A 21,879-nucleotide genomic window follows, 5' to 3' on the forward strand; every position below is an offset into this window, starting at 1 on the left:
AGAAGCTAATCTATTCCTGTAAGTGGCACCAGCTACTCAAGACAGGAATTGTAAAACTAGAAAACTAAGGGTACGTCTATACCCAGCCGCTAGTTCTGCGGCTGGCAATCGAAGTTCTGGGTTCGACTTATCGCGTCTTGTCTGGACGCGATAAGTCGAACCAGGAAGTGCTCGCCGTCGACTGCGGTACTCCAGCTAGACGAGAGGAGTACCGTGGAGTCGACGGGGGAGCCTGCCTGCCGCGTGTGGACCGAGGTAAGATCGAACTAAGGTACTTCGAACTTCAGCTACGTTATTCACGTAGCTGAAGTTGCGTACCTTAGTTCGATTTGGGGGGTTAGTGTAGACCAAGCCTAAGTGAAAGGACTTTTAAGGATTGCCTAGTTAAATATCACAGAAGGGTCAGTAACTGCAAATGTTAAACACCCCCCACTAATTCAGTGGCATTGCATGCCCGGGGGGTTGCATTTAATGACGAACATGAATACTGAGTTATAAATTGAACAAGAAACTTTGCATATAGTTTCCTAGGATTTTTTATACTTAAAAAAGGTAAAGAAGAAATCATGAACCATATATTTTCAAGACTTCACAAACTAAGCATTCCCTAATGCCAACACAACAATGAAGGATCCACTCAAGGTCCTGCTTGTTTGTCAATGTTGTTGCTTACAAAAATAAAGTAGTGACTTTACTCAGCAGGTCCAGCTCACTCTGCAGGTTAACTCACTTGAGTTTGAAACTGATCTGACTTTTTGAGATCCTTGGAGAAATGGCTGATTTCTCCCTAAAGTTCATCAGTTTTTCTACATAACCAGGAACAAACAAGGACTTTAAAATTTAGAAATAAAAATATTAACGAGGGCTGTCGATTAATCACAGTTTACTGATGCGATTACCTCAAAATTGTGTTTAATCGCAGTTTTAATTGCACTGTTAAACAATAGAATACCAATTAAAATTTATTAAATATTTTGGATGTTTTTCTACATTTTCATATATATTTTATTCTGTGTTGTAATTGAAATCAAAGTGTATATTATTTTTTATTATAAATATTTGCACTGTAAAAGTTATAAACAAAAGAAATAGTATTTTTCAGTTCACCTCATACAAGTACTGTAGTACAATCTCTTGGTTGTGAAAGTGCAACTTACAAATGTAGAATTTTTTTTGATACATAACTGCACTCAAAAACAAAACAATGTAAAACTTCAGAGCCTACAAGTCCACTCAGCCCTACTTCTTCTTCAGCCAATAGCTAAGACAAACAAGTTTGTTTACATTTACAGGAGATAATGCTGCCCTCTTCTTATTTACAATGTCACCAGAAAGTGAGAACAGGCATTTGCATGGCACTTTTGTAGCTGGCACTGCAAGGTATTTACGTGCTAGATATCCTAAACATTCGTATGCCCCTTCGTGCTTCAGCCACCATTCCAGACAACATGCTTCCATGTTGATGACGCTCGTTAAAAAAATGCGTTAATTAAATTTGTGATTTAACTCCTTGGGGGAGAATTGTATGTCCCCTGCTCTGTTTTACCAGCATTCTGCCATATATTTCATGTTAGAGCAGTCTCGGATGATGACTCAGCACATGTTGTTCATTTTAAGAACACTTTCACTGCAGATTTGACAAAACACGAAGGTACCAATGTAAGATTTCTAAAGATAGCTACAGCACTCGACCCAAGGTTTAAGAATCTGAAGTGCCTTCCAAAATCTGAGAGGCATGAGGTGTGGAGCATGCTCTCGGAAGTCTTAAAAGAGCAACACTCTGATGCGGAAACTACAGAACCCAAAAGAAAGCTGCTTTGGATTGTTATTGAGCAGAACCCGTCATCAGCATGGACACATGTCCCCTGGAATGGCAGTTGAAGAATGAAGGGACATATGAATCTTTAGCGCATCTGGCACGTAAATATCTTGCGACGCTGGCTACAACAGTGCCATGAAAACTCCTGTTCTCACTTTCAGGTGACAATATGCCCAAATAAATTTGTTAAGTCTCTAAGGTGCCACAAGGACTCCTCGTTATTTTTGCTGATACAGACTAACACGGCTACCACTCTGAAAACTGTAAACAAGAAGCATGCAGCATTATCTCCTCCAAAGGTAAACAAACTTGTTTGTCTGAGCTATTGGCTGAACAAGAAGTAGGACTGAGTGGACTTGCAGGCTCTAAAATTTTACATTTTTTATTTTTGAATGCAGTTTTTTTTTGTACATAATTCTACATTTGTAAGTTCAACTTTCGTGATAGAGATATTGCAATACAGTACTTGTATTGGGTGAATTGAAAAATACTATTTCTTTTGTTTTTTACTGTGCAAATATTTGTAATAAAAAATAAATATAAAGTGAGCACTGTACACTTTGTATTCTGTGTTGTAATTGAAATCAATATATTTGAAAATGTAGAAAACATCCAAAAATATTTAAATAAATGTTATTCTGTTATTGTTTAACAATGCGATTAATCGTGATTAATTTTTTTAATCGCTTAACTGCCCTAATATTAACCCTAAAATGCTTCTGAAGTGGCTATTATGTTACTGCTCCTGATGGTATTTGGCTGTAAAATAGTTGGATTACAGGAGGTTAACTATTCTTAGCCATATAAAATTGAGCATCTCTCCTTTAAACACTAGATCAGACTAGAGAGATGAGACCTCACGTGCTCAGATCTAGCAATGCTGTCTGTGTCTCAGTACTGCTAGCTAGCTCGGTATTTAGGGTACCTGAGCTCTTGGGTTCTCTGAAGTCACAAATGTGAATCCTTCCACTGGCCTGCTTCACTAGGGACTATCCTCCATGATCCAGGAGATGATGTGCTAGAGCTAATATAACACCTGGACAGTTTTCAGCCACCATTTTTTTTTCTCCTGGATTCTCTTTGTATCTCTGCAGGAACAGCCTTTCTGGTTCCGATGCTTTTACATATTGATCTGGGGCAAAGTGATACTCTACAAATATGTCACCTGTTGGCTTGTCACGGTGAGTCCAGAAGGAGGATGTGCCCTGAAAAAAACTCTTTTAACTTGACTAGGACAGGTGCATCAGAGCAAGGAACCTTATAGCTGCTCTGATCAGCCCTCCTTCACAGGGACTGCTGTGACAAAGAGCTGGTTGAGAATGTTTTGACAAAATAGATTAATCAGAAAATGCTGATTCGGTGAACCCAAAACTCCTTGTGGAATGGGGAAAACTCTTGACATTTCATATTTTCGTAGGATGGGAAAAGTGAGGGTCCCCCCCGCTTCAGTTGTGGGGAGTGAGACATAATAGCCAGACAAGGGAGTTGAAGTATCCTGCTGCTACCCAGTTCTGCCCTTCCTAGCCAGTAGGGAGGCAACTTGTAGCAGTTCATCTCTGCCATTACCAACAGTAGGCATTGTGCCATTGTGGGGGAGGAGCCTATAACTGCCCAACTCTGACTTCTCCAGTAGGAGGTGCTGCTTTTCCCTGATATGTGTAGTTTCTCACAGGAAGGAGTCTGCATCCTCGTTGGCCTTGGGTACAATGGCCAAGATGAGAATGGGAAACCACAGTGGGACGCTTGTGCCAACATGAAGGTTTGGTTATTCGAGACAACACCCTTCTTCACGGGGACCATTGCTTCCTTCAACATCAACACCAATGCCTGGGTGGCTCGGTGAGCAGGGGGCCTTTCACAGTCAGAGCACCAGTCTCAATCTAGGCCCAGGCCAGAAGTTGGAGGGCTTGCTGGGGCAGGGATGTTGGGAATGGAGTATGAAGCCCTTTGTCTCTAGAGCACTGGTTCCAACGTGGCCCCAAAGCAGTTGTGATGGAAAGTTTTTTCCCGTCTCATGACCCTTTGAAATGACTTGACCCAGCTCCTGGTTGGACAAGTGTTCAGTCATGCAAAGTATTCACCTGCCCCAGCACTTGAGTGCTCTCAGCAGGTTGGCCTCCCCTCATTAGTGCTGCTTATCCCACTGAAGGGACACAGAGGCCTTCAGTCTCTCAGAACATGTCCTCAGTGTGCAGAGGGGAAAGGAGCTAATCAATCACAACTGCATTGAATTTCTCTTCTTGGCTCCAGTTACATCTTCAAACGGCTGAAGTTCTTGGGTAACAAGCTTCTGTCACAGGCATTGGCCCTGTTCTTCCTGGCTGTGTGGCATGGGCTGCACTCTGGCTACCTTGTGTGCTTCCAAATGGAGTTCCTTATAGTCATCGTTGAAAGACAGGTATGCTGTGTCTGGTATATTAGCAGGGGGATGGCTTGTGATAGCCAAGGCCCCATGGTTTCTAAAGACCCAGGAGTCTGTGGTAACTTTGGGAAACTTCCACGCTGGAAGCTTTACCTAAATTAAATATCAAACTGATCTGTCCCTTATGTTTCTGCATTTTACACCATATTGTTTGCTCTTAAGTAGACTGCTGGCATCTGTGTGGACAATCTGTAATTCCATCATAGAAGATGTCAGGGAGGAAGCCAGTTTGGCATATGGGTAGGGGGCAACTGAGGCTCTGGACACTTGAGAAGCTTGCAAGCACATGATCTGGTTGCATCTGCTAAAACTATCAACAGTGAAATAGTTTATAGTAGGGCTGTCTAGTGATTAAAAAAATGTGATTAATCACAGTTAAAACAACATTAGAATACCATTTATTTATATTTGGGGGGGTGGGGGCTATTTTCAAATAGAGGGTCAGGGCTGGGGCCTCTGGGCTTCAGCCCCCTCCCCAGGGGAAGCTGCAGGCCGCTACAGTGCAGCACCCCTTCCAGCCGTTGTGCCACCTCCAGAGCTGCAAGCTGGGGCTTCAGCCCCCTGCTGCTGATGCCTTCCACCCTGCCCACAGGTATGTCATTAATGTGTTAATTGTGGTTTATTAATGGCAGGCATTACCTGCAATTGACAACCCTAGTTTACAGCTAATCTCTTTAGGGCTCATATTAAAACTCTACTGAACTTTTTTCAGAGTCATTGTTTGACTGTCGGCAGTCTGACAACACTACATCTTTCAGAGCATAGAGGCCAATTCTGTCTATGATCACTGAATGCACAGGGCCCTGTGTGTAATGCATACAGATGTCAAGTGACAGTAGGAATATCATACTGACCACTCCTTCCTTTTTTGTCAGGCAATCACCCTAGTGCGGGACTCCCCTGTTCTGAGTGCTTGGGCCTCCATCACTTTCCTGCAGCCTCTCTACTATGTGCTGCAGCAAACCATCCACTGGATGTTCATGGGTTACTCACTGGTGCCATTCTGTCTTTTTACCTGGGACAAGTGGATCAAGGTACATAAAAACCTTAAAAGGGCAGCAAGATTTTGGGGGACAGGAGAGACCACCATGCAAGCTAATCATTAATCCCCTCTCTCTCCACACAGGTGTATAGCTCTATTTATTTCCTAGGCCACATGATATTCCTCACCTTACTGCTTGTGTTGCCTTACGTCCGCAGAGCATTTGTGCCACGGAAAGAAAAGCTAAAGAAAGCAGAGTAACAGCCAAAAGGTGAGACTTGGGTACAGCTGCAGAGTGGGGCAGGGCCTAGAACAGCAAAGGTGCAGGTCAGGATTACCGATGTCAATGGGGGCTGCTTTATTCCTAACTTTGCCTGTTTTCTCCTTTCAGTTTGTACCATGCGTGAACTGGCACAGGTGATGGACTCATCCCGTGCTGAAGCATCACCTGTCAAGTTTGCTGTGTTCAAGTTCAACTGTTCTGTCAATGTGATGAGGGGAACAGAGAGTACAGGGTCAGAGACCCACTAGTGAGGAGTGCAGAGGGCAATGCCCCTCCACTTTCCACACCCTCTACATGTTGCCTTATCTCTCTGCTGCCCTCTGGTGGACACTCCTTTATGCTGACTTCAAATGATTGTAAAGCACTAAACACCGCCACTATGTGGGGATGGAACCACCTCTGAATTTTCTACTTCAGTCATCCCAGATAAAAATTGTTCCCTGTTTTTTTCCCCTCCCCACTCCTGCTTCAGCTGCTTTTTCTGGTGAGTGGGAGAGGTGAAACCTCCTCCCCAGGAAACAGTAGGTCCAAGGAATGTTAAATAACTGCTGCGGGAAACCTCTCTGGCTCATGTTTATCAGGCTATGGTTGAGTGACAGTTACTCTTGACTGCTATCCACTGCAGCTGTGGAATAGGTTTATGGCAGCAAAGGTCATAATACAGGCACAGACCCTCTAGCATCTCTCCTCACCCCTTTACTCACCTGCAGTTAAAAAATTCACAGCACAAAAATGCATTTTTATCAAAAGTAATTTTAATATAAGGAGAAAGAACACCCCCAGAGGGGTGCCCATTGGCCTCTCACCATGGGAGCAGCCTGTATGGAAGGAAAGCTCAGCACGGTATGCCTTGAACTCTATCACTGAGCCTTCAGCCAAGGTTGACTCTGCTCTTTACATACACAAGTAGAAAAATAGCTGCCAATTCTAGAAAGATCAGAGTCCTACTCCACCGGGCCAATTATGGAGGGCTCACACCACCCCCCATGCCTCCTCAAAGGCTGTGGTGATCTTGGCACAGGTCAGGGCAGCAGAGAGGGGATAGTTGCTGATGGAGATCATCTTCTCTGTATAGTTAACATTCAGCTGGGGAGAGAGAAGAATGAGAGGGAAGCAGGAAATCCATGTTACTATCCAGTCAGTTAATACCCCCAACCATTGACAATACTGCTGTACTTCCAGTACTTGTCACACTATGTACTGCAATCCACCCAAAACTGATATGCACCCACCCTTGAAGCAGGACAGCTACTAACTCATAACATCTTGTATCCAGGTGAAGTGGGTGGGCATGGGTGTGGCATAAGATCATAAAATTCAGTGCAATTCTGGGAGAGAAATTGAAAGGGAATACCCCCTTAACATAAGCGATCATGCAGCAGAACACAGGCCTTGCATCAACAGCATCCCCTCTCTAGTGCAGGAAAACCATGATCTATACTGAAAAGGAAAGAGTCCCCTACTTCCCATGACAGGTCTACTGCTCCCCCAGGCAATCAGTGATGGGAGAAGAGGTGTGTCAGCCACCACTACCCTTACCGAGCCATGGGCAAAAGCTCCCACAACAATTGCAACAGGTTCTGCAGTGGGAACCAGTTCACGCACATCCGTCACGTTAGGGACTGAGAAAGAGGTGCCTATCTTCATGCAGCCCACAGGGAGATGATCAGTCACTGGATTCTTGATGACCTGCATGGGGAAAACACATTTAGCTTGAGGTTTAGAGGTGAGATCTTGGGGCTCAAAACAACGTTTCTGTACAGCAGCAGAGGCTCACTTCCTAACACATCCTCAGCCCTTACAGAGCACCACAGAGTCATTAAGTTCCCCCTCAACAGTTAGGAATAGAAATTTTTACCTTCAACAGTTTCTGGGGCCCATCGGCTGCACGGACACTGAGTTTGTGTAGCAGCTGAACTGGTAGGAGGAGAAGAAGAGAACCAGGAAATTTTCATGTGCCAACATTAGAGTACCTATTCTTCAGCAAGCTGAGTTGGGAAAAGCCTCAAGTTTCATGTCTGAGCCTCCTAATTTCCAATGCAGAACCTTCCCTTGGGGCAGCATCCCTAAGGCTGAGACCTGGGCTACTTTCTCTCATCCCACTCTCCCAAACTATGGCTGTGGTTTACATCCCCAGACTTGCAGAAGGTTCTTCTGCTCTGATAGGTGCAGCTTCACCACAGCAAACAGACACAGGGTGGGTTGGTTTGTTTGTTATTGCCTTCCTCTGCAGCAGGGTCAACTCTTAGTTTTAAATTAGTGTAAATGGTGGATTTTCTGTAACAAACTCTTTAAATCATGATTTGAGGATGTCAGTAACTCAGCTAGAGGTTATGGGTCTATCTCAGGAATGGGTGGGTGAGGTTCTGTGGCCTGAAATGTGCAGGAGGTCAGACTAAATGAGCATGATGGTCCCTTTTGGCCTTAAAGTCTGAGTCTATATGGCTCTTTGAATCTTTCCTCAAAATTTTCAGCTTCCTTCCATCCTGTGCTCCTTCATATCTGAAGGCCCCTCCCCCAGCCTAAGGGGAGGAACTACTGAACCAGGGACTCAAACAAGTGGAGGAGAGGGAAGCAAATAATAAAACAGAGACAGGCTAGAGGGTCAAAGGGTCATAAGTGGGGAGCCAGAATGGGGATGAAGCAGTTTGGACCTCTTACCCATCAGACCGCAGAATCGATCAAAGGTTCTGGGAATCCTGGTCTGGGGATTGACTTCAATGAGAACATTCTTCTGGGTGTGGATGTAAACCTGCAGCAGGCCAGCCCGGTTCAGGGGACTGTCCATGAGCATCAGGAGGCTCTTAAGAGAGAAAGCACACAATGGGGGAAGCACATGACACCAGAGAATTTGATGCTAAAAGGAAGGATCAACTCTCAGACATCAGGGTCTGGGCACAGTGAGCAGGAAGGGACTATTCTGCTGAGGAAGTGGTGAGAAAAGAATCCAAAAAGGCACACTGGCTCTGCTGCAGCAGAATTTAAAAAGATGGGTGTTTACGTGGGCAATGTGATTTATAAACTTAAAAGAAAAATCTTTGGAAGGGCGAATCCTGCTTCAAGGAACAAGCTGATCTCTTGTTATGAGGAGTCCAGAGAAAACGTTCCCTTTTGGGTGGCTTTTGCATAAGCGCCTCCTGTAGGAGCTGATTGCTAGCACAGCGACCTGGCCCTTCCTAGGACCTGCACAACCGGGTCGTACCTGGTGTGTGATGTCGGGCCTCACCTCCCCCGGGTCCCGGCCACTTCGCAGCAGCAGCGATTTGTGCTTGTCGCAGTTCAGCAGCTCGTACGTCTTTCCAGCCTGCAACCAAAGAGGCGAGGAGAGAGTGAGGACAAGGCGGGTCACGGTGAGTCCCCACCAGGCCCAGCCCCCTTCCCCGGCACCTTCACGGTCTCCAGACTCGCTCCCTCGAGAAGCACAAGAAGCCGCCGCCGCTGCCCCCGGGGCCGCTTCGCCGCCGGGGCCGTCTCCGCCGCCGCGTCCCCTGCTGGTCTCCGGAGCTGCCGCGTGGGCGCCGCCATCTTAGAACCGGAAGCGGCGTCACAGCTACAGCTCGTGTTCTTCTAAACCGGGGCCTCGCGCTTCCCCCGGCGGCGCGGAGAGAGAGCCTAATAATCGGCCATATTCCTAGCACTTCCGGTGTGCGAAAGGCTGCTTCCGGTAAGAGAACCTAAACATCCATGTCACGTGCCCTGTGTCCGGCTATTTACCCTCCCTGTGCCTCGCTCCCCGTCAGCCTCCCCGCGGCGAGGGTTGTTCCCGTCCGCTATCTTTGAAGCGGGCGCGGCCTCTACCCGGTTGCTTTTTTAATCTCAGGGCGCCATGTTGGAAAAAGGTAGACCCGCTTCCGGTCACCGGTTCCAGTCGGAGGGATTAGAAAACGGACACTTCCGGTGTCCTTTCTCCCTCTTCCTCCTCCTGTAGCGGCAACGTGGGGGCAGGTGAGGGCTGGTTCGGGGAGCGCGAGCTAAGCTAAGCTCCCAGCCGTAGAGGAGTCAAAGGGAAGTGACGGGACGGGGCGGTTGGGGGGAGGGGGACTGTCTGTCTGTCTGATTTCCGCGGCTGCCCATCTGTCCGTCCGTCCCGCAGCTCCCGACCGAGCTCCCCATGGCCCAGAACCTGAAGGATTTGGCGGGGCGCCTTCCCGCCGGGCCGCGCGGGATGGGCACCGCCCTCAAGCTGCTGCTGGGAGCCGGCGCCGTCGCCTACGGGGTCCGCGAGTCGATCTTCACCGGTGAGTTCGACTGGCCCCGTGCTCCGCAACCTTCCCCGTGCTCCACTTCCCCCCGCCCCCGGTGTTCTACTCGCCCGGCCCGGCCCGGCCCGCGCTCCACCCCCGGCCCTGCCTGACTGCTGCCCGCTCTCCCCACAGTGGAAGGAGGCCAGAGGGCGATATTCTTCAACCGTATCGGTGGGATCCAGCCAGACACGATCCTGGCCGAGGGGCTGCACTTCAGGTAAGGGGCAGAGGTACTTGGCGGGAGGGGACTCATGGGGTTTCATCCACATCCCTAGATTCCTTTTGAGCCAATTTGCTCTTGCAGGTAAAAGATCTTTTTCCTCGTTCAAACCAAGACTTTCACTGCTACCCCCAGTAAGTTATTTCTTGGAAAAGCAGCCTTAATCTCAGGAGCAGAGACATTCTTGTAGTTCCTAAATCTTAATTTAAAACAATCTCCTATCTAATCTAAAGATCCTGCTGTAATCCCGAAAGGACCTGTGCTGCTGACAGAGCTTTGCAGGGTACCAGCCACATGGCAGCAGCAAAGTTGGGAACTTGTAGCAATGAGGTGGCAACATCACAGCTAAATTGAGATTGTCAAAATAACTGTATCACGTGTGACACACCCACTTTCTGGATTTAAAAAATAGGGAGAGAATACAAAAAATCCACTTGTTGTAACTGCCCCAAGCAGCCAAAAAAAAAAAAAGCCGCGATCACAATCACGATCTGCGGCAGCAATTCGGCGGGAGGTCCTTTGCTCCCAGCGGGAGTGAGGGACCGTCCGCCAAATTGCTGCCGAATACCTGGACGTGCTGCCCCTCTCCGCAGCGGCCGCCCCAAGCACCTGCTTGTCAGGCTGGTGCCTGGAGCCGGCCCTGATCATCAAAACAGGAAAAAGTTAAAGTTTTTAGCAGAAAACATCTGAGGTAACAGCTCAGCTGCCCCATTAGTACTGATCTACCTATGGTACTTCTGGGGGTTTATCCCTATTACTGTAGAACTTAAGCTCCTCGTATCACAATCTTTGATGTATTTATCCTCACCATGCCCCTGTGAGGCAAGGCGATGCTATTATCCCTGTTTTACAGTCTGGGAACTGAGGCACACAGAGACTGACTTGCCCACGGTCATGCAGGAAGGCTGTGGTAGAGAAGGAGTTTGTGGTCTTCCAGGTCCTAAACTAATGCCCTAAACATGGTTTCATTCTTCCCCAATATTATTCAGTCCTTGGATTCACTGTTCCCCCTGCCTCCTGTTGCACACATGTACATCCCAATCTCCTTTCCCTCCTTCGTGATACCTCTGTTGATTGTATAACATGTGATTCCGTCCTTGGCTTTTCAGAATCCCCTGGTTTCAGTATCCAATAATTTATGATATCCGAGCTCGACCCCGAAAAATCTCCTCCCCAACGGGCTCCAAAGGTGAGACCATCTACTTGACCAGGACAGGGGAAGGGACACAGTCCTTTGCCCATTGTTTCTGTATTAGCCCAGTGGTAGAATACTAGGGTGTTTGTGGAGCCTAAGCAGTGGACTGGAATAATGGGGGTGGAGCTGCAAGCCAGGAATAAGACTTTAGCAGAAAGTAGGAACTGGAGTAGTGGTCTGGGGTCTGCAGATTTAGGGGTATTGGCAGAGCTGAGAGCCAGGCTGGGCTTTGGGGATGTAGTCAGAATGTGATTTTCTGTCTCTTAGATCTGCAGATGGTGAACATCTCTCTGCGTGTCCTTTCACGCCCCAATGCTGCAGAGCTGCCCAAAATGTACCAGCGCCTGGGTCTGGACTATGAGGAGCGGGTCCTTCCTTCCATCGTCAACGAGGTGCTCAAAAGTGTTGTGGCCAAGTTCAATGCTTCACAACTCATCACTCAGCGAGCTCAGGTCTGTTCATTATCCCATGGTGGGGGATCTGAGGTGCTAGAGCCTGCCTGGAGTTAGCTTGCTCCCCCCCACACTCCCACCCCAGATGCACAGGATGGACAAGGGACAGAGGCTAGTGTGGAAGGATTAGCCCTTTGGCACCAGGGTCAAAGTCACTTTCCTGCCAGGTTCAATGATGGCAGATACCATGAGAAACCTCAACTGGCTTCTGGTGAGTGAGGAGGAGCCCGTGGTCCGTCCTGGTACATGTTGGGACCAGAGACACAAGGAAATGTAGGAAAGAGATCCTGGAGGCCAAATGTAAACTCCTAAGGAAGGAGTCATAAGGTCAATCTATACAAGTCAGTCAGACTAGACTGAAGAGATGGCAGAGCACTGCTGTATCTACAAGATTCTATAGAATCCAGCGAGATAAAAATTCTCATTGGCCAGGACCACACCATTGACTCTCCAGGGATACAAATCCCAAGATGTAAGAATATATTACTGGCCTCCAGATCAAAAAGAGGAAACTGAGTGCACAATGTGGAGAAACATCAGAGGCAGGAAAACTTAATGAAGATAATGGGGGATTTCAACTGGTCCAACAGCACAATGGGACCAAGTTTAGAGAAGCAACTGATCAACATTTTAAGAGAGCTGTTCCAAGAAGCAAGTTCTAGACAGCACAAGAGAAGAAAGAATACTTTCATTTTAGTCTTAAGAAACTGATAGTTAAGTCAAGAAGTGACAGTAGCTGAGTCACTAAGTAATAGTGACCACAGTATAATAAGGCTCAACATCCTAGGGGCAGTTAGGGTACCAAAAAGTTACACTAAACTTTAGAAAGGGAGATTTCAATAAAATTAGGTTAGTCAAAAGGCCCTTTAGAAGTTAAATGATAAAAGTAACGGTGGTAAAATCCCACACGGTAGAATTGATGCTACTTATAAAAACAATAACTGAGAAGACATGGGCACTGTTGAACTAAAAGGGATCCAGAAAGGCAAGGAGTGAACCAATATAACCAAATAAGATTCAAGATGCTATTCAAGCCAAACAAAAATCTTTCAAAAGTTGGGCCTAATGAAGCCAATAAACAGGAACATAAATTATAGCAGACAATGTGTAGGAGGGAAATTAGAAGGGCCAAAATAGAGTTTGAAGAGCAAATAGTGAAAGACAAAAAACAAATAAGATTCTTTCAACATATCAGAAGTAGGAAGCCTGAGAGAATTGGTGAGTCCCCTGGATTATCAGAGGTTAAAGTTACAATTAAGGAAGATAAGGATTTGGTTGAGAAGTTGCCTGTTTTCTTTGCATCAGTCTTCAGCACTAAGAATGTTGGAGGGATTCCTACCATGATCTGTTCTTTCCTGGTAGTGAAGATGAGGCCTGTTCCAAATTGATAATTTAAAAGGCAAAAAATCACCAGGCCCAGCTGGTTACAGAAGGAATTTCAGGATGAAGTGGCAGAGCTGCTAACAAAAATATTCACACACTCATTAGCAGCCTCTGCTCCAGAGAATTGGAGGATAGAAAATGATGTACTTGTATTTAAAAAAGACTCTAGGGGTGATCTGGGGAATTACTATGCAGTGAGCCGTATATCTGTGCCTGGCACACAGGTTGAAATGATTATAAACAACAAAACACCTAGAATTTCATGATCTGATAGTGTCTAACCTGCGCAGATTCTGCAAAGGAAAATCATGTCTCATACATCTCAGAATTACTTGCACATGTAAGGGACATAGTGGAGAAAGGGTTGACATTTATTTAGACTTCCAAAAAGCCTTTGACTAGGTCCTACACAAGAGCCTACTAAAGAAGCTAAGTCATTGTGGGGGTGAGAGACAACATATAGCTATAGATCAAAAATTAGCTACAAGACAGAAAGTAAAGAGTAGGAATAAATGGTTAGTTGGCATCTGATTAAAGGTTAACAGCTGGGTATTCAAGGGACTGTACTAGGCCCCATTCTGTTTAATATATGTATTCATGATTTGTAAAGGACCTGGGTGAGCAGTGAGGAAACAAAATCTGCAGATAAGAGTTATTTGGGTTAATCTGGACCAGAGGCGACTGGGAGGAACTTTAAAGAGACCCAAACATGCTAGGGGAATGGGCCACATGATGGCAAATGAAATCCAGTGTCAATGAATGCAAAGTAATGTATGGTGGAGGGGAAAAAGCTGAACCTCTGCACCTTATAGGATTCAAAATTAACCGTATCAGCTCAGGAGAGAGACCTGGGCAACACAGACAGCTCCGTGACATCAGCCTCTGTGGTCAAAAAAGAAAATATTAGGAGGCATATGGAATGGGATTGTGAATAATACAGGGAATATCATAATGCCTTTATATAAATCACTGGTGCAGCCTTCTCTGGATACTGTGTGCAGTATTGGTCACTCCATCTCCAGTGGATATTGTGGGACTGGAGTGGGCTCAGAGAAGAGTGATGAGAATGATCAAGGGCCTGGAAAAACGGAGAGACCAAAAAGATTGGGATTGTTTCCTTAGAAAGGAGACATAATAGGGGACATAAGTCTACACAATAATGACCCCTGTAGAGAAGAGATCAGGAACTTCTCTTCTCCCTGTCTCAGAACACAAGAACAAGAGGACTCTCAATGACATTGAAAGTGACTAAACTGAGGAAATCATTGCCACAGAATGTCACTGAGGCCAAGAATTTAGCAGGATTGAAAGAGAGTGGCTATTCATATAGGTATCAGGACTATCCAGAGTTAGTTAATGGCAACACACATTTTGAAAGGGATGTTAAAAGTTATGCTTCAGAGTTTAAGCCGATCTCTGACTATTAGAGACCAGGCTGAAACCTAACATGGTCACAGTTTTCCACATCTGCTGGCTGCAGAGTTTCTTATACTTTTCCTTGAAGCAGCTGGCCCTGGCCACTGTCAGAGACAGGGTACTGGACTAGATGGACCGTGGGTCTTGGTCTGGCAATTCTTTGGTTCCTATGCAAGGGTCCTGTGCTGCCCAACCATCCTCTCCTTATCGCCTAGGATACTGGGAACTAGGGTCCCTAGGAAGTGGGTTGAAGGGGAGGGGGGCAATGATGCCCTGGAGGGAATGGTAACTGGGAAGAGATCTGTGAGTTAAAGTCCTGCCCCTCCTACCCACTCTTTCATTTCAGGTCTCTCTGCTAATCCGACGGGAACTGACAGAGCGAGCCAAGGATTTCAGCCTCATCTTGGATGATGTGGCCATCACAGAGCTAAGTTTCAGCCGCGAGTACACAGCGGCTGTTGAGGCTAAGCAAGTGGGTGAGTTGGTGCTGCCCTCAAGCCTCAGCACAGTGTTAGGGGATGAGTGCTTCTGTTTTGGAATCCTCAGCCCATCTGCCTCTGTGACAGGTGAACTCTGGAATCCTACTGGGACCGTTAGCCACAGGCAGTTCCATTCCTTTCCTTTTCATATAAGGAAATTCAGTGCCGAAAGTTTTGTCTAGAATAGCACTAACATCACATGGATATAATCACAGTCAGGTCTTGCCAATGTCTGGCTCCTTTGGCCAGCATCCAGAACCTGTGTATTTGATGGGCAGCATTTGAAAGTGCTTGGTCTTGGAAGATGGACTAGAAGATTCTCCATTCCTGCAGCAAGCCTGAGTTCCTATTGCTTCAGGGAGCCACGCTCAGTTCCTGACTATTAATGTTTGTAGCTGTATTGTGGTTATGCCCAGGGGCCCCAGCCTCCCTGTGCTAGGTACTGCCAACACATAAATTGGCAGTCCCTGTGTCAAAAAATGGACAACATAAGTAAATGACTAGCTGGGCAAGGGCCCAGGATACCATAACTTTAGGTCCTGAGAAGTACGAGCCCCAGAGAATAGACTGTAGGAAGGATCCTGCCATGGGATTTGGAAGGATGGAACCTGGTTCTAATGTCTCTGGTTTTGGCCTTTTCCCTCCCTAGCCCAGCAAGAGGCCCAGCGAGCCCAGTTCCTGGTGGAGAAGGCCAAGCAGGAACAGAAGCAGAAGATTGTCCAGGCAGAGGGGGAAGCCACAGCTGCCAAGATGATATCCTTTTCATGCCCTGTGGGTGTGGTCGGGGAAGTGTGCTGGACATAGGGATTCTGGGAGTCTGTCTCAGCCCACGGTACACATACTGGAAGCCATGTGATGGATTGAAGGCAGGTGTGACTTGCCTTCTTCTATCATTTGTCCCCCTTCCCTGGGCAGAACATGGGGGCTGTCTGCATTGGCCTGTGATCTTAGTGATAGGCTGGAGCCTCCATTCCCAACTGATACCTACTTGATCTACATCAAACTTCCAGCTACGGCCACTCAGTCCCATTGCCTTTGGCTTGGGGAGGCTTGTGCTGTCCCATGAGGTCAAAGGTCAAGCTGATTCAGTGAGCATTGTTTCAGAGAGAATCCGGTGACACTCAGTTAGGAGGAGGAAGCTGGGTGAGGGTCTGTTAGCAGATTTCCCCCTTAACTTACTGTCGTCCTCACATTGGTGAAGCCTTGAGCAAGAACCCAGGCTATATCAAGCTGCGCAAGATCCGAGCTGCCCAGAACATCTCCAAGACAGTGAGTTAGGGGGCTAGGGTTGTCTCATTCCCCTTCACTAACTTGTTTGCACTCCCCACACCCATTCCAGAGGCCATGTGATGAGTCTAAGGCGAATGTGACCTGCTTCCTCCTGACCTTGTCCCTTTGTACCCCCACCCTTCTGTTCAGGGTGGGGGTTGTCTGTACTGATCTGTGATCTTGGTGTGTGGGGGGGAGAGCTGACCCCCCCACCGTAAAGCCAGATCTATATCAAACTTCAGCACCCCATACCCAGCCACAGCCACCCAGAGGCCCCAGTACCCTGCGGTCTGGGAAATGGGCACATGCCTGCTAGGGGGTCAAAGGTCAATGTGATGGGAAGTTGAAATGAGCACTAGTTCTCAAAATCTGATGGCACTGGATGTGGGACGTGGCTTTGTCCTTATTCAAACTTGTACTACTTGAACTAAGATGTGCTATTATACCAATACAGAACTCCATGTAGACACTCCTAATTTGGTTGTAAGCCTGGCTTATATTGGTTCACTGAACCCAGTTCTGTATTGATTTTATGGTAAATCAACATAAGCCAGGTTTAAATTAGACTAAGAATGTCCACACATAACTTTGCACCAGCTTAACTAAATCTGTGTTTAAACGGAGTTTAACGTTTAACTGGTGCAGCCTCAAATATCAAGGCCTCAGTTAGCAGGTGTAGGGCTGGAAGGGACCTCGAGAGGTCATCTAGTCCAGTCCCCATACTCAGGCAGGGCCAAGTAAACCTAGAGCATCCCTCACAGGTGTTTGCTAATCTGATGGGGATTCCCCAACCTCTCTTGGAAGCCCCTTAACACATCATCCCCTCCCAAGGACTCAGGCTACACTCAACAGCACAGAGTCTGTCCCACTCAAAAATGTGTGCGCAAGGTGGCAGTTGTGTGGAGGGGTCTCATTCACTCCACCCCTTTGTGAACTCGCTCCCACTGCAGCCACCCTGCCCTCACTTGGTCTCTCTTCCAGATTGCGGCGTCGCAGAACCGTGTGTATCTCACAGCTGATAACTTACAGTTGAACCTACAGGATGAGGGCTTCACCAGGTAAGGGGGGCAGTGGTGTCATAGAGGCTCCAAATAGCTCCAGAAGATGGATTACTCCTTTTCCCCCAAACTAACATTCACATAGAGAGGGAGCGAAAGGTGTTCTGAGCCCCAGAGATACCCCTCTGGAGCTTTGTCCCTCTGAATCACATTTCTCTTGAATGGGGTGAGTCCATGGATAGCACGGGAGGGCCTTGCTTATATTTCTAAAGCTCAGGATTCAAATCAAGTTAAATCTAATTGTTTTTCTCTCTTCTCTTTTTGGCTACCTCTCCTGACATGCAGAGGAAGGTAAGGCACAGATCACTTTGTGTGAGCCCTTTTCCATCACGTGGGAGGCAGGGCTGCTGGGTATCCCCGAGTTTCAGGCAGCAAGGGAGGTGTGCCATATGGAAGAGGACTGTCCAGTGGTTTGAGCACTAGCCTGAGACTTGGGTTCAATTCTCTGCCCTGTTACAGACTTCCTGTGCGCCCTTGGGCAAGTCAGTGGGAGTTTGGTGCTTAAAGACCTATGAGGATGTAGGCCAGCTGTAAAATGGGGCTAATAGCACTGCCGTAGCTCTCAGGAGTGTGGTGAGGACAAATACATCACACTGTGAGGTGCTCCAATACTGGGGTAATGGGAGTGAGATAATACCATGGATGGATGAGAGAGGTTGGAGGCCAGATGGGTGGTGAATCAGTGTTTTTAGCAGCATGGTCAGTGCAGGCCAAGATGGGATCAGGGTGGGTTCCTGAAAGTGGAGGAGACAAGCAGGTGGCGTGGAGAGCCCAGACTGAGGAGGGGTGGGATCATGGAAGGAGGCAGTTGGCATGGGAATTGCCTGCTGTGGGTGTGTTTGGCTGCTGTGGGGGGGAGGGTATTTTTCCATACAGGATCCCTTTCTCCATAGGCTTTCTCCAAGCAGGCTGAAACTCCCTCCATGCCCTCAAAGACTTAGTGTTTATGGTGATCTCCTGGGCCCAGAGTCTGTCCCCCTGCTGAATCCCACGTGTGACACAGGGGAAGGCCAGCCAGTCTTCAGGGGCCTAGTTAATGGGTTAACATTAGCAGGGGGCCTGGTAGTCCGGACTCCTGGGTTCTGTTTCCGCTGTGGCCTTGTCTAGTTGTGTGATCTTGAGTCATTTCCTCCCTCTGCCTTTATTTCTGCCATTGCAAAATGGGTTGAATTTTTACCTCTCCCAGGGGGCTCATGGAGCTTTGAGAGACATGCTAGTGAAGCCAGGGCTGGAGGCCAACTTTTTTCCAAATGTCAGGCTGGATCAGCTGTTAAACTGTACCCCCTGCATGTGTGCCTTCCAGACTATAATGTCTCATTCCTCTCTCCCCACAGTGACAGCCTCCTGACCAAACCGGGGAAGAAATGAAACTGCTAGAACCATTCACACCAACTGGCAGAGCAAGATGTGTGAGTGACCTTGGCGATCTTCCCTCACCCAAGATTCTCCCTCTGCCTGGGCCCTCTGCTGGTGCCTGTTAGTTTTCACCGATGGTTCTCTCTCACTTACTTTGAAATTCCCAATGCAATGGCCAAGCTGGTACCCAATCCCCAGTGTTGGGAGCCATCTATGCCATTGGGCTTAACCAGTTGGCTAGTTTAATTCCTGCTTCATTTGGGTCCTATTAAATCCCATGTGGTGGTTTTAAACTCGGGCAGGGGTGGGCAGTGTGAGCGCTTGGGGACCTGTTATTCACACCCAGCCTCTGCTAGTGCTTGGATTTTTATAGGACTAGAATCATAACTGCTGTGTCTGCCAAGCCTGTGAGGCCTTTGTTTTGGTACCAGCACCTAGCTTTCAGTTCAATGAATCTCTTGTTAATTTCTCTTCCAGCCCTCCCTTTCCCATGGGAAAACTCTTGAACGAAGGTTTCATGGGGCTCCTGCCATTTTTGGGCTCTCAGATCACATAATTTTATCTGCTCAGTGATTCTTTCAAAAGTTTGTAAAAGTAAAAAAAGAACCAAAACTTGTCCCAGGTGTGTTTAGTGTGGAAAATGAGTTCTGTGTTTCTTTTGGTTTAGAAGAGGGGCTTGGGGGTGGCAGTGACCAGAACCAAGATGGTAAGGGGGACGGAATGTGAAACCCTCATTGTGTTAGGGGGGAGTGATGGACGTAACTAATGCATGAAGCTCTCCTGCCAGCACGCTTGGGCAGGGTCACTCTTGTATCCCAGCCTGATACACTCTGGAGCTGAGCTCATCGCAAGACCTACATGGTTAGAAGCTGCTTCATCATCTCCCTTCCTAAGCACCCTCTTATCTCAGTTTCACACCTGCTTCATCTATACATCTGTTCTCCATTACTTGACGTGCACAGAGCCGGTTCCACTGCCTTTTCAGCTGCATGAGCCAAGAGGATGAAAAAAGCCCCACAACAGCAATACTGCTGCTGTGAGCACTTCCTGCAGAGCATGCTGCTTGGGAGGCTGGATAAACAGAGCTGTATTTAATACAGCCCTCTCCCTGCCTTTCTTGCTCAGCACAAACTGGATTTAGGATGGTGAGCCCCCTTGGTCCCTCTGCTCCTCTCAAACCTCTGAATTAAATGGTCTCCTTTTATTATTTTTCCTATAGGAGGCCTACACAGGATCTCCCATCCCATCTCCTGCTGCAGGGGGAATAGGGTGGACATTTGCTGGGCACTCTGCATAGTGCCAATATTTAAGCGGCTTCCTTCCTAAGTGGATTTTCGCAGTGTTCTGGGCCATGTTTAGCTTTCCCTCCGGGGGAGGAGAGGGTTGGCTGAAATTAACCATGTGGACACAGCAGGGTATTATGGACTTAAACTCACTTTCCTGCCTCTGCACCTTGTGCATGCTGGGAGTATTATCCCCATTTCACAGAACAGGCAACTCATCAGCCTCAGGCAGTAGAGCTGGACTTAGAAAACAGCCCCTTGTTCTTGCTATTTTTGGACTTTGTTTATTTGGCCACTACTTGACCTCTGCTTCTGGCATTGACAAGTGACCTGCTTGTGACTAAATGTCGGCTCTAAGGGGAGCGGTCTGAGCTGTAGGCAGCCAGCTGGGCTGGAGCTTGTTTTAGCCATGGGGCCTTCAGTTGCCGTATGAGTGGCTCGGCCTTGCCACAACACAATGGCCAGAAAGCTACGGCTAGATTTGGGTGGCTGTCGGGTTAAAGTATGACGATTCTAGGCTCTTGAAAGGGTCGGGGGCGGTGTCCGTCCTAATGAGTTCAGTTTCTGGATCTTCGTGTGGAAAAGGACTAGAACTTTCCTTTCCTTTTGTTTTTTGAGAACGCTGCGATGGTAGGTTCCCCAGCTCAAGGGCAGCCCCAAAGGGAAATGCCATAAATATTAATGGGGATGGTGAGCAGCTGAACTGTAGGAGCCCCATGCTACTTGACAGGAAAGTGGGGCTCTGCCTATTAAGGATCCCCCCCTTAGTTTTAACTGCCCTTTGTGTTTTCATCACTGTATGGAAAACAATCTGCTCCAGACTGCTGGCTGGGAGAGCCTGGAACTGCAGCAGCTCCCCCCCAGCTCTCTTGAATCTGTCTTTTTGTAGACTGTCCACTCTAGAGGGGGAGGAGTTGCCCATTGGCCCTGCAGCTGTGCAGTGCTGTGCAATGTGGTGTTAGTGAGAGGGGCACTAGCAGGCAGAGATCCAGATGGTTCCTAAAGAATTGTCATTGCTGCACAGATGGCAATTGACTGGTGAAAGGTATCTGTGAGGATCAGAGTAGAGCGCTACTGCAGAGAGTCTCGGTCTCCACACCCCACCTTAGCGGTATGCGGCAAAGTGATGCCAGAGCTGCTGTTCAGGGGATGTTGTCACAGCCAAAAGTATAACGGTTCAAAAAAGAACTAGATAAGTTCATGGAGGATAGGTCTATCAATGGCTATTAGCCAATGGGGTCAGGGATGCAACACCATCCTCTGGGTATCCCAGAGCCTCTGACCACCAGAAGCTGGGACTGGATTGGATGACGGGATGGATCACTCAACAATTGCTTTGTTCTGTTCAGGCCCTCTGATGCATCTGGCACTAGTTGGAAGACCGGCTACAGCTCTAGACAGATCATTGGTCTGACCCAGTGTGGCCATTTGTGGCGCTATCTCCTTTTGTCATTCCCCAGCCTGGAGTTTCACCCTCGCACCAGGACCATTAATTTACTGGACACTTAGCTTTGGGTTAAAGAAATGGGGGTATCTAGCCCCGGCCTGGGGCTGTGGCCTGGAATGGAGTGCACATGGAGCTGGAGAGAGACAGTATAGCTCCTCTGAGGGTCAGGAATGCAACTGCCACTTTACACTGCCTTGCTCTGCAGCTGCCTCCTTCCTTCTGGTTTCTGTTCCACAGTGCTGGTTATTCAACAGCCTGGGGAGCCTCAGAGCTGTTGTCTCAGCTCCCCTGCCCCAGCTCAGGGCTTCCCTCCCTGCCCTATAGTGGTGTTGGGGCCATCAGTGGTAAACAGTCACTTCAGTCAGCGCTGCCCTTTCCTCCTCACTACTTCTCCTATTCCTGGCTTTTGCCAAAGCCCCCAGCCAACCTTTGCTGCACCCTGCCTCTCCTGGGCAGAATCAGCCCTTTGGTTCAGCCTCGTTCCCCTGCACCTCCATGAATCAGCAAAGCACCTATCAGTGGGGAAAGTGACAGTCCCTAACCCCTTCCTGGCAATGCTGCTTCCACTGAC

At 47.8% G+C, this 21,879-nt stretch overlaps 3 protein-coding genes and 1 non-coding gene across 6 annotated transcripts in view; 3 read left to right on the plus strand and 1 right to left on the minus strand.

Moving 5' to 3' along the window:
* LPCAT3 (lysophosphatidylcholine acyltransferase 3) overlaps positions 1–5,966 on the plus strand; it is a 29,471-nt gene extending 23,505 nt beyond the window's left edge. The window contains exons 8-13 of the mRNA XM_024210991.2: positions 2,914–3,000; positions 3,492–3,658; positions 4,070–4,217; positions 5,117–5,275; positions 5,368–5,494; positions 5,615–5,966. Coding sequence (XP_024066759.1) covers positions 2,914–3,000; positions 3,492–3,658; positions 4,070–4,217; positions 5,117–5,275; positions 5,368–5,484 — 678 coding nt within the window. The 3' untranslated portion in view covers positions 5,485–5,494; positions 5,615–5,966. The remainder of the gene's footprint in view (positions 1–2,913; positions 3,001–3,491; positions 3,659–4,069; positions 4,218–5,116; positions 5,276–5,367; positions 5,495–5,614) is intronic.
* Positions 5,967–6,241: 275 nt separating this feature from the next.
* Positions 6,242–9,387, minus strand: EMG1 (EMG1 N1-specific pseudouridine methyltransferase). The gene is made up of 6 exons (XM_024210965.3): positions 8,894–9,387; positions 8,709–8,810; positions 8,168–8,309; positions 7,365–7,423; positions 7,046–7,195; positions 6,242–6,592 (listed from the first exon to the last, which is right to left on the minus strand). The coding sequence occupies exons 1-6, from the start codon at positions 9,029–9,031 to the stop codon at positions 6,479–6,481; spliced, it is 705 nt and encodes a 234-aa protein (XP_024066733.1). The 5' UTR covers positions 9,032–9,387; the 3' UTR covers positions 6,242–6,478.
* Positions 9,388–9,585: 198 nt separating this feature from the next.
* On the plus strand, positions 9,586–19,194 carry PHB2 (prohibitin 2). 3 transcript variants are annotated; one of them, XM_024210963.2, is made up of 11 exons: positions 9,586–9,744; positions 9,883–9,967; positions 11,080–11,159; positions 11,433–11,617; positions 14,763–14,892; positions 15,545–15,648; positions 16,087–16,164; positions 17,146–17,222; positions 17,508–17,513; positions 18,557–18,631; positions 19,056–19,194. In XM_024210963.2, the coding sequence occupies exons 1-10, from the start codon at positions 9,618–9,620 to the stop codon at positions 18,588–18,590; spliced, it is 906 nt and encodes a 301-aa protein (XP_024066731.1). In that variant the 5' UTR covers positions 9,586–9,617; the 3' UTR covers positions 18,591–18,631; positions 19,056–19,194. The 3 variants fall into 3 exon arrangements, with proteins under 3 accessions (XP_024066731.1, XP_024066729.1, XP_024066732.1); XM_024210961.2 differs by having other exon boundaries at positions 18,557–19,194; XM_024210964.2 differs by lacking the exons at positions 17,508–17,513; positions 18,557–18,631; positions 19,056–19,194 and having other exon boundaries at positions 17,146–17,226.
* LOC112114329 lies at positions 16,238–16,539 on the plus strand. Its single transcript, XR_002908733.1, has one exon. It is a non-coding gene; the product is annotated as a small nucleolar RNA U89 (small nucleolar RNA).
* Positions 19,195–21,879: the final 2,685 nt, after the last annotated feature.

The sequence above is a fragment of the Terrapene carolina genome, unplaced genomic scaffold (assembly GCF_002925995.2).
Source record: "Terrapene carolina triunguis isolate 2854851 unplaced genomic scaffold, T_m_triunguis-2.0 Scaffold740, whole genome shotgun sequence".
Lineage (NCBI taxonomy): Eukaryota > Metazoa > Chordata > Testudines > Emydidae > Terrapene > Terrapene triunguis.

Excerpts from the sequence above, each read along its gene's own strand:
- EMG1 (XM_024210965.3), bottom strand. The coding sequence starts at position 9,031 with ATGGCGGCGCCCACGCGGCAGCTCCGGAGACCAGCAGGGGACGCGGCG. Across the intron at positions 8,811-8,893 it reads CGAGTCTGGAGACCGTGAAG|GCTGGAAAGACGTACGAGCT; the intron begins GTGCCGGGGAAG and ends CTTTGGTTGCAG. Across the intron at positions 8,310-8,708 it reads GGCCCGACATCACACACCAG|AGCCTCCTGATGCTCATGGA; the intron begins GTACGACCCGGT and ends TTCTCTCTTAAG.
- PHB2 (XM_024210961.2), top strand. The coding sequence starts at position 9,618 with ATGGCCCAGAACCTGAAGGATTTGGCGGGGCGCCTTCCCGCCGGGCCG. Across the intron at positions 9,745-9,882 it reads CCGCGAGTCGATCTTCACCG|TGGAAGGAGGCCAGAGGGCG; the intron begins GTGAGTTCGACT and ends CTCTCCCCACAG. Across the intron at positions 16,165-17,145 it reads CCCAGAACATCTCCAAGACA|ATTGCGGCGTCGCAGAACCG; the intron begins GTGAGTTAGGGG and ends TCTCTCTTCCAG.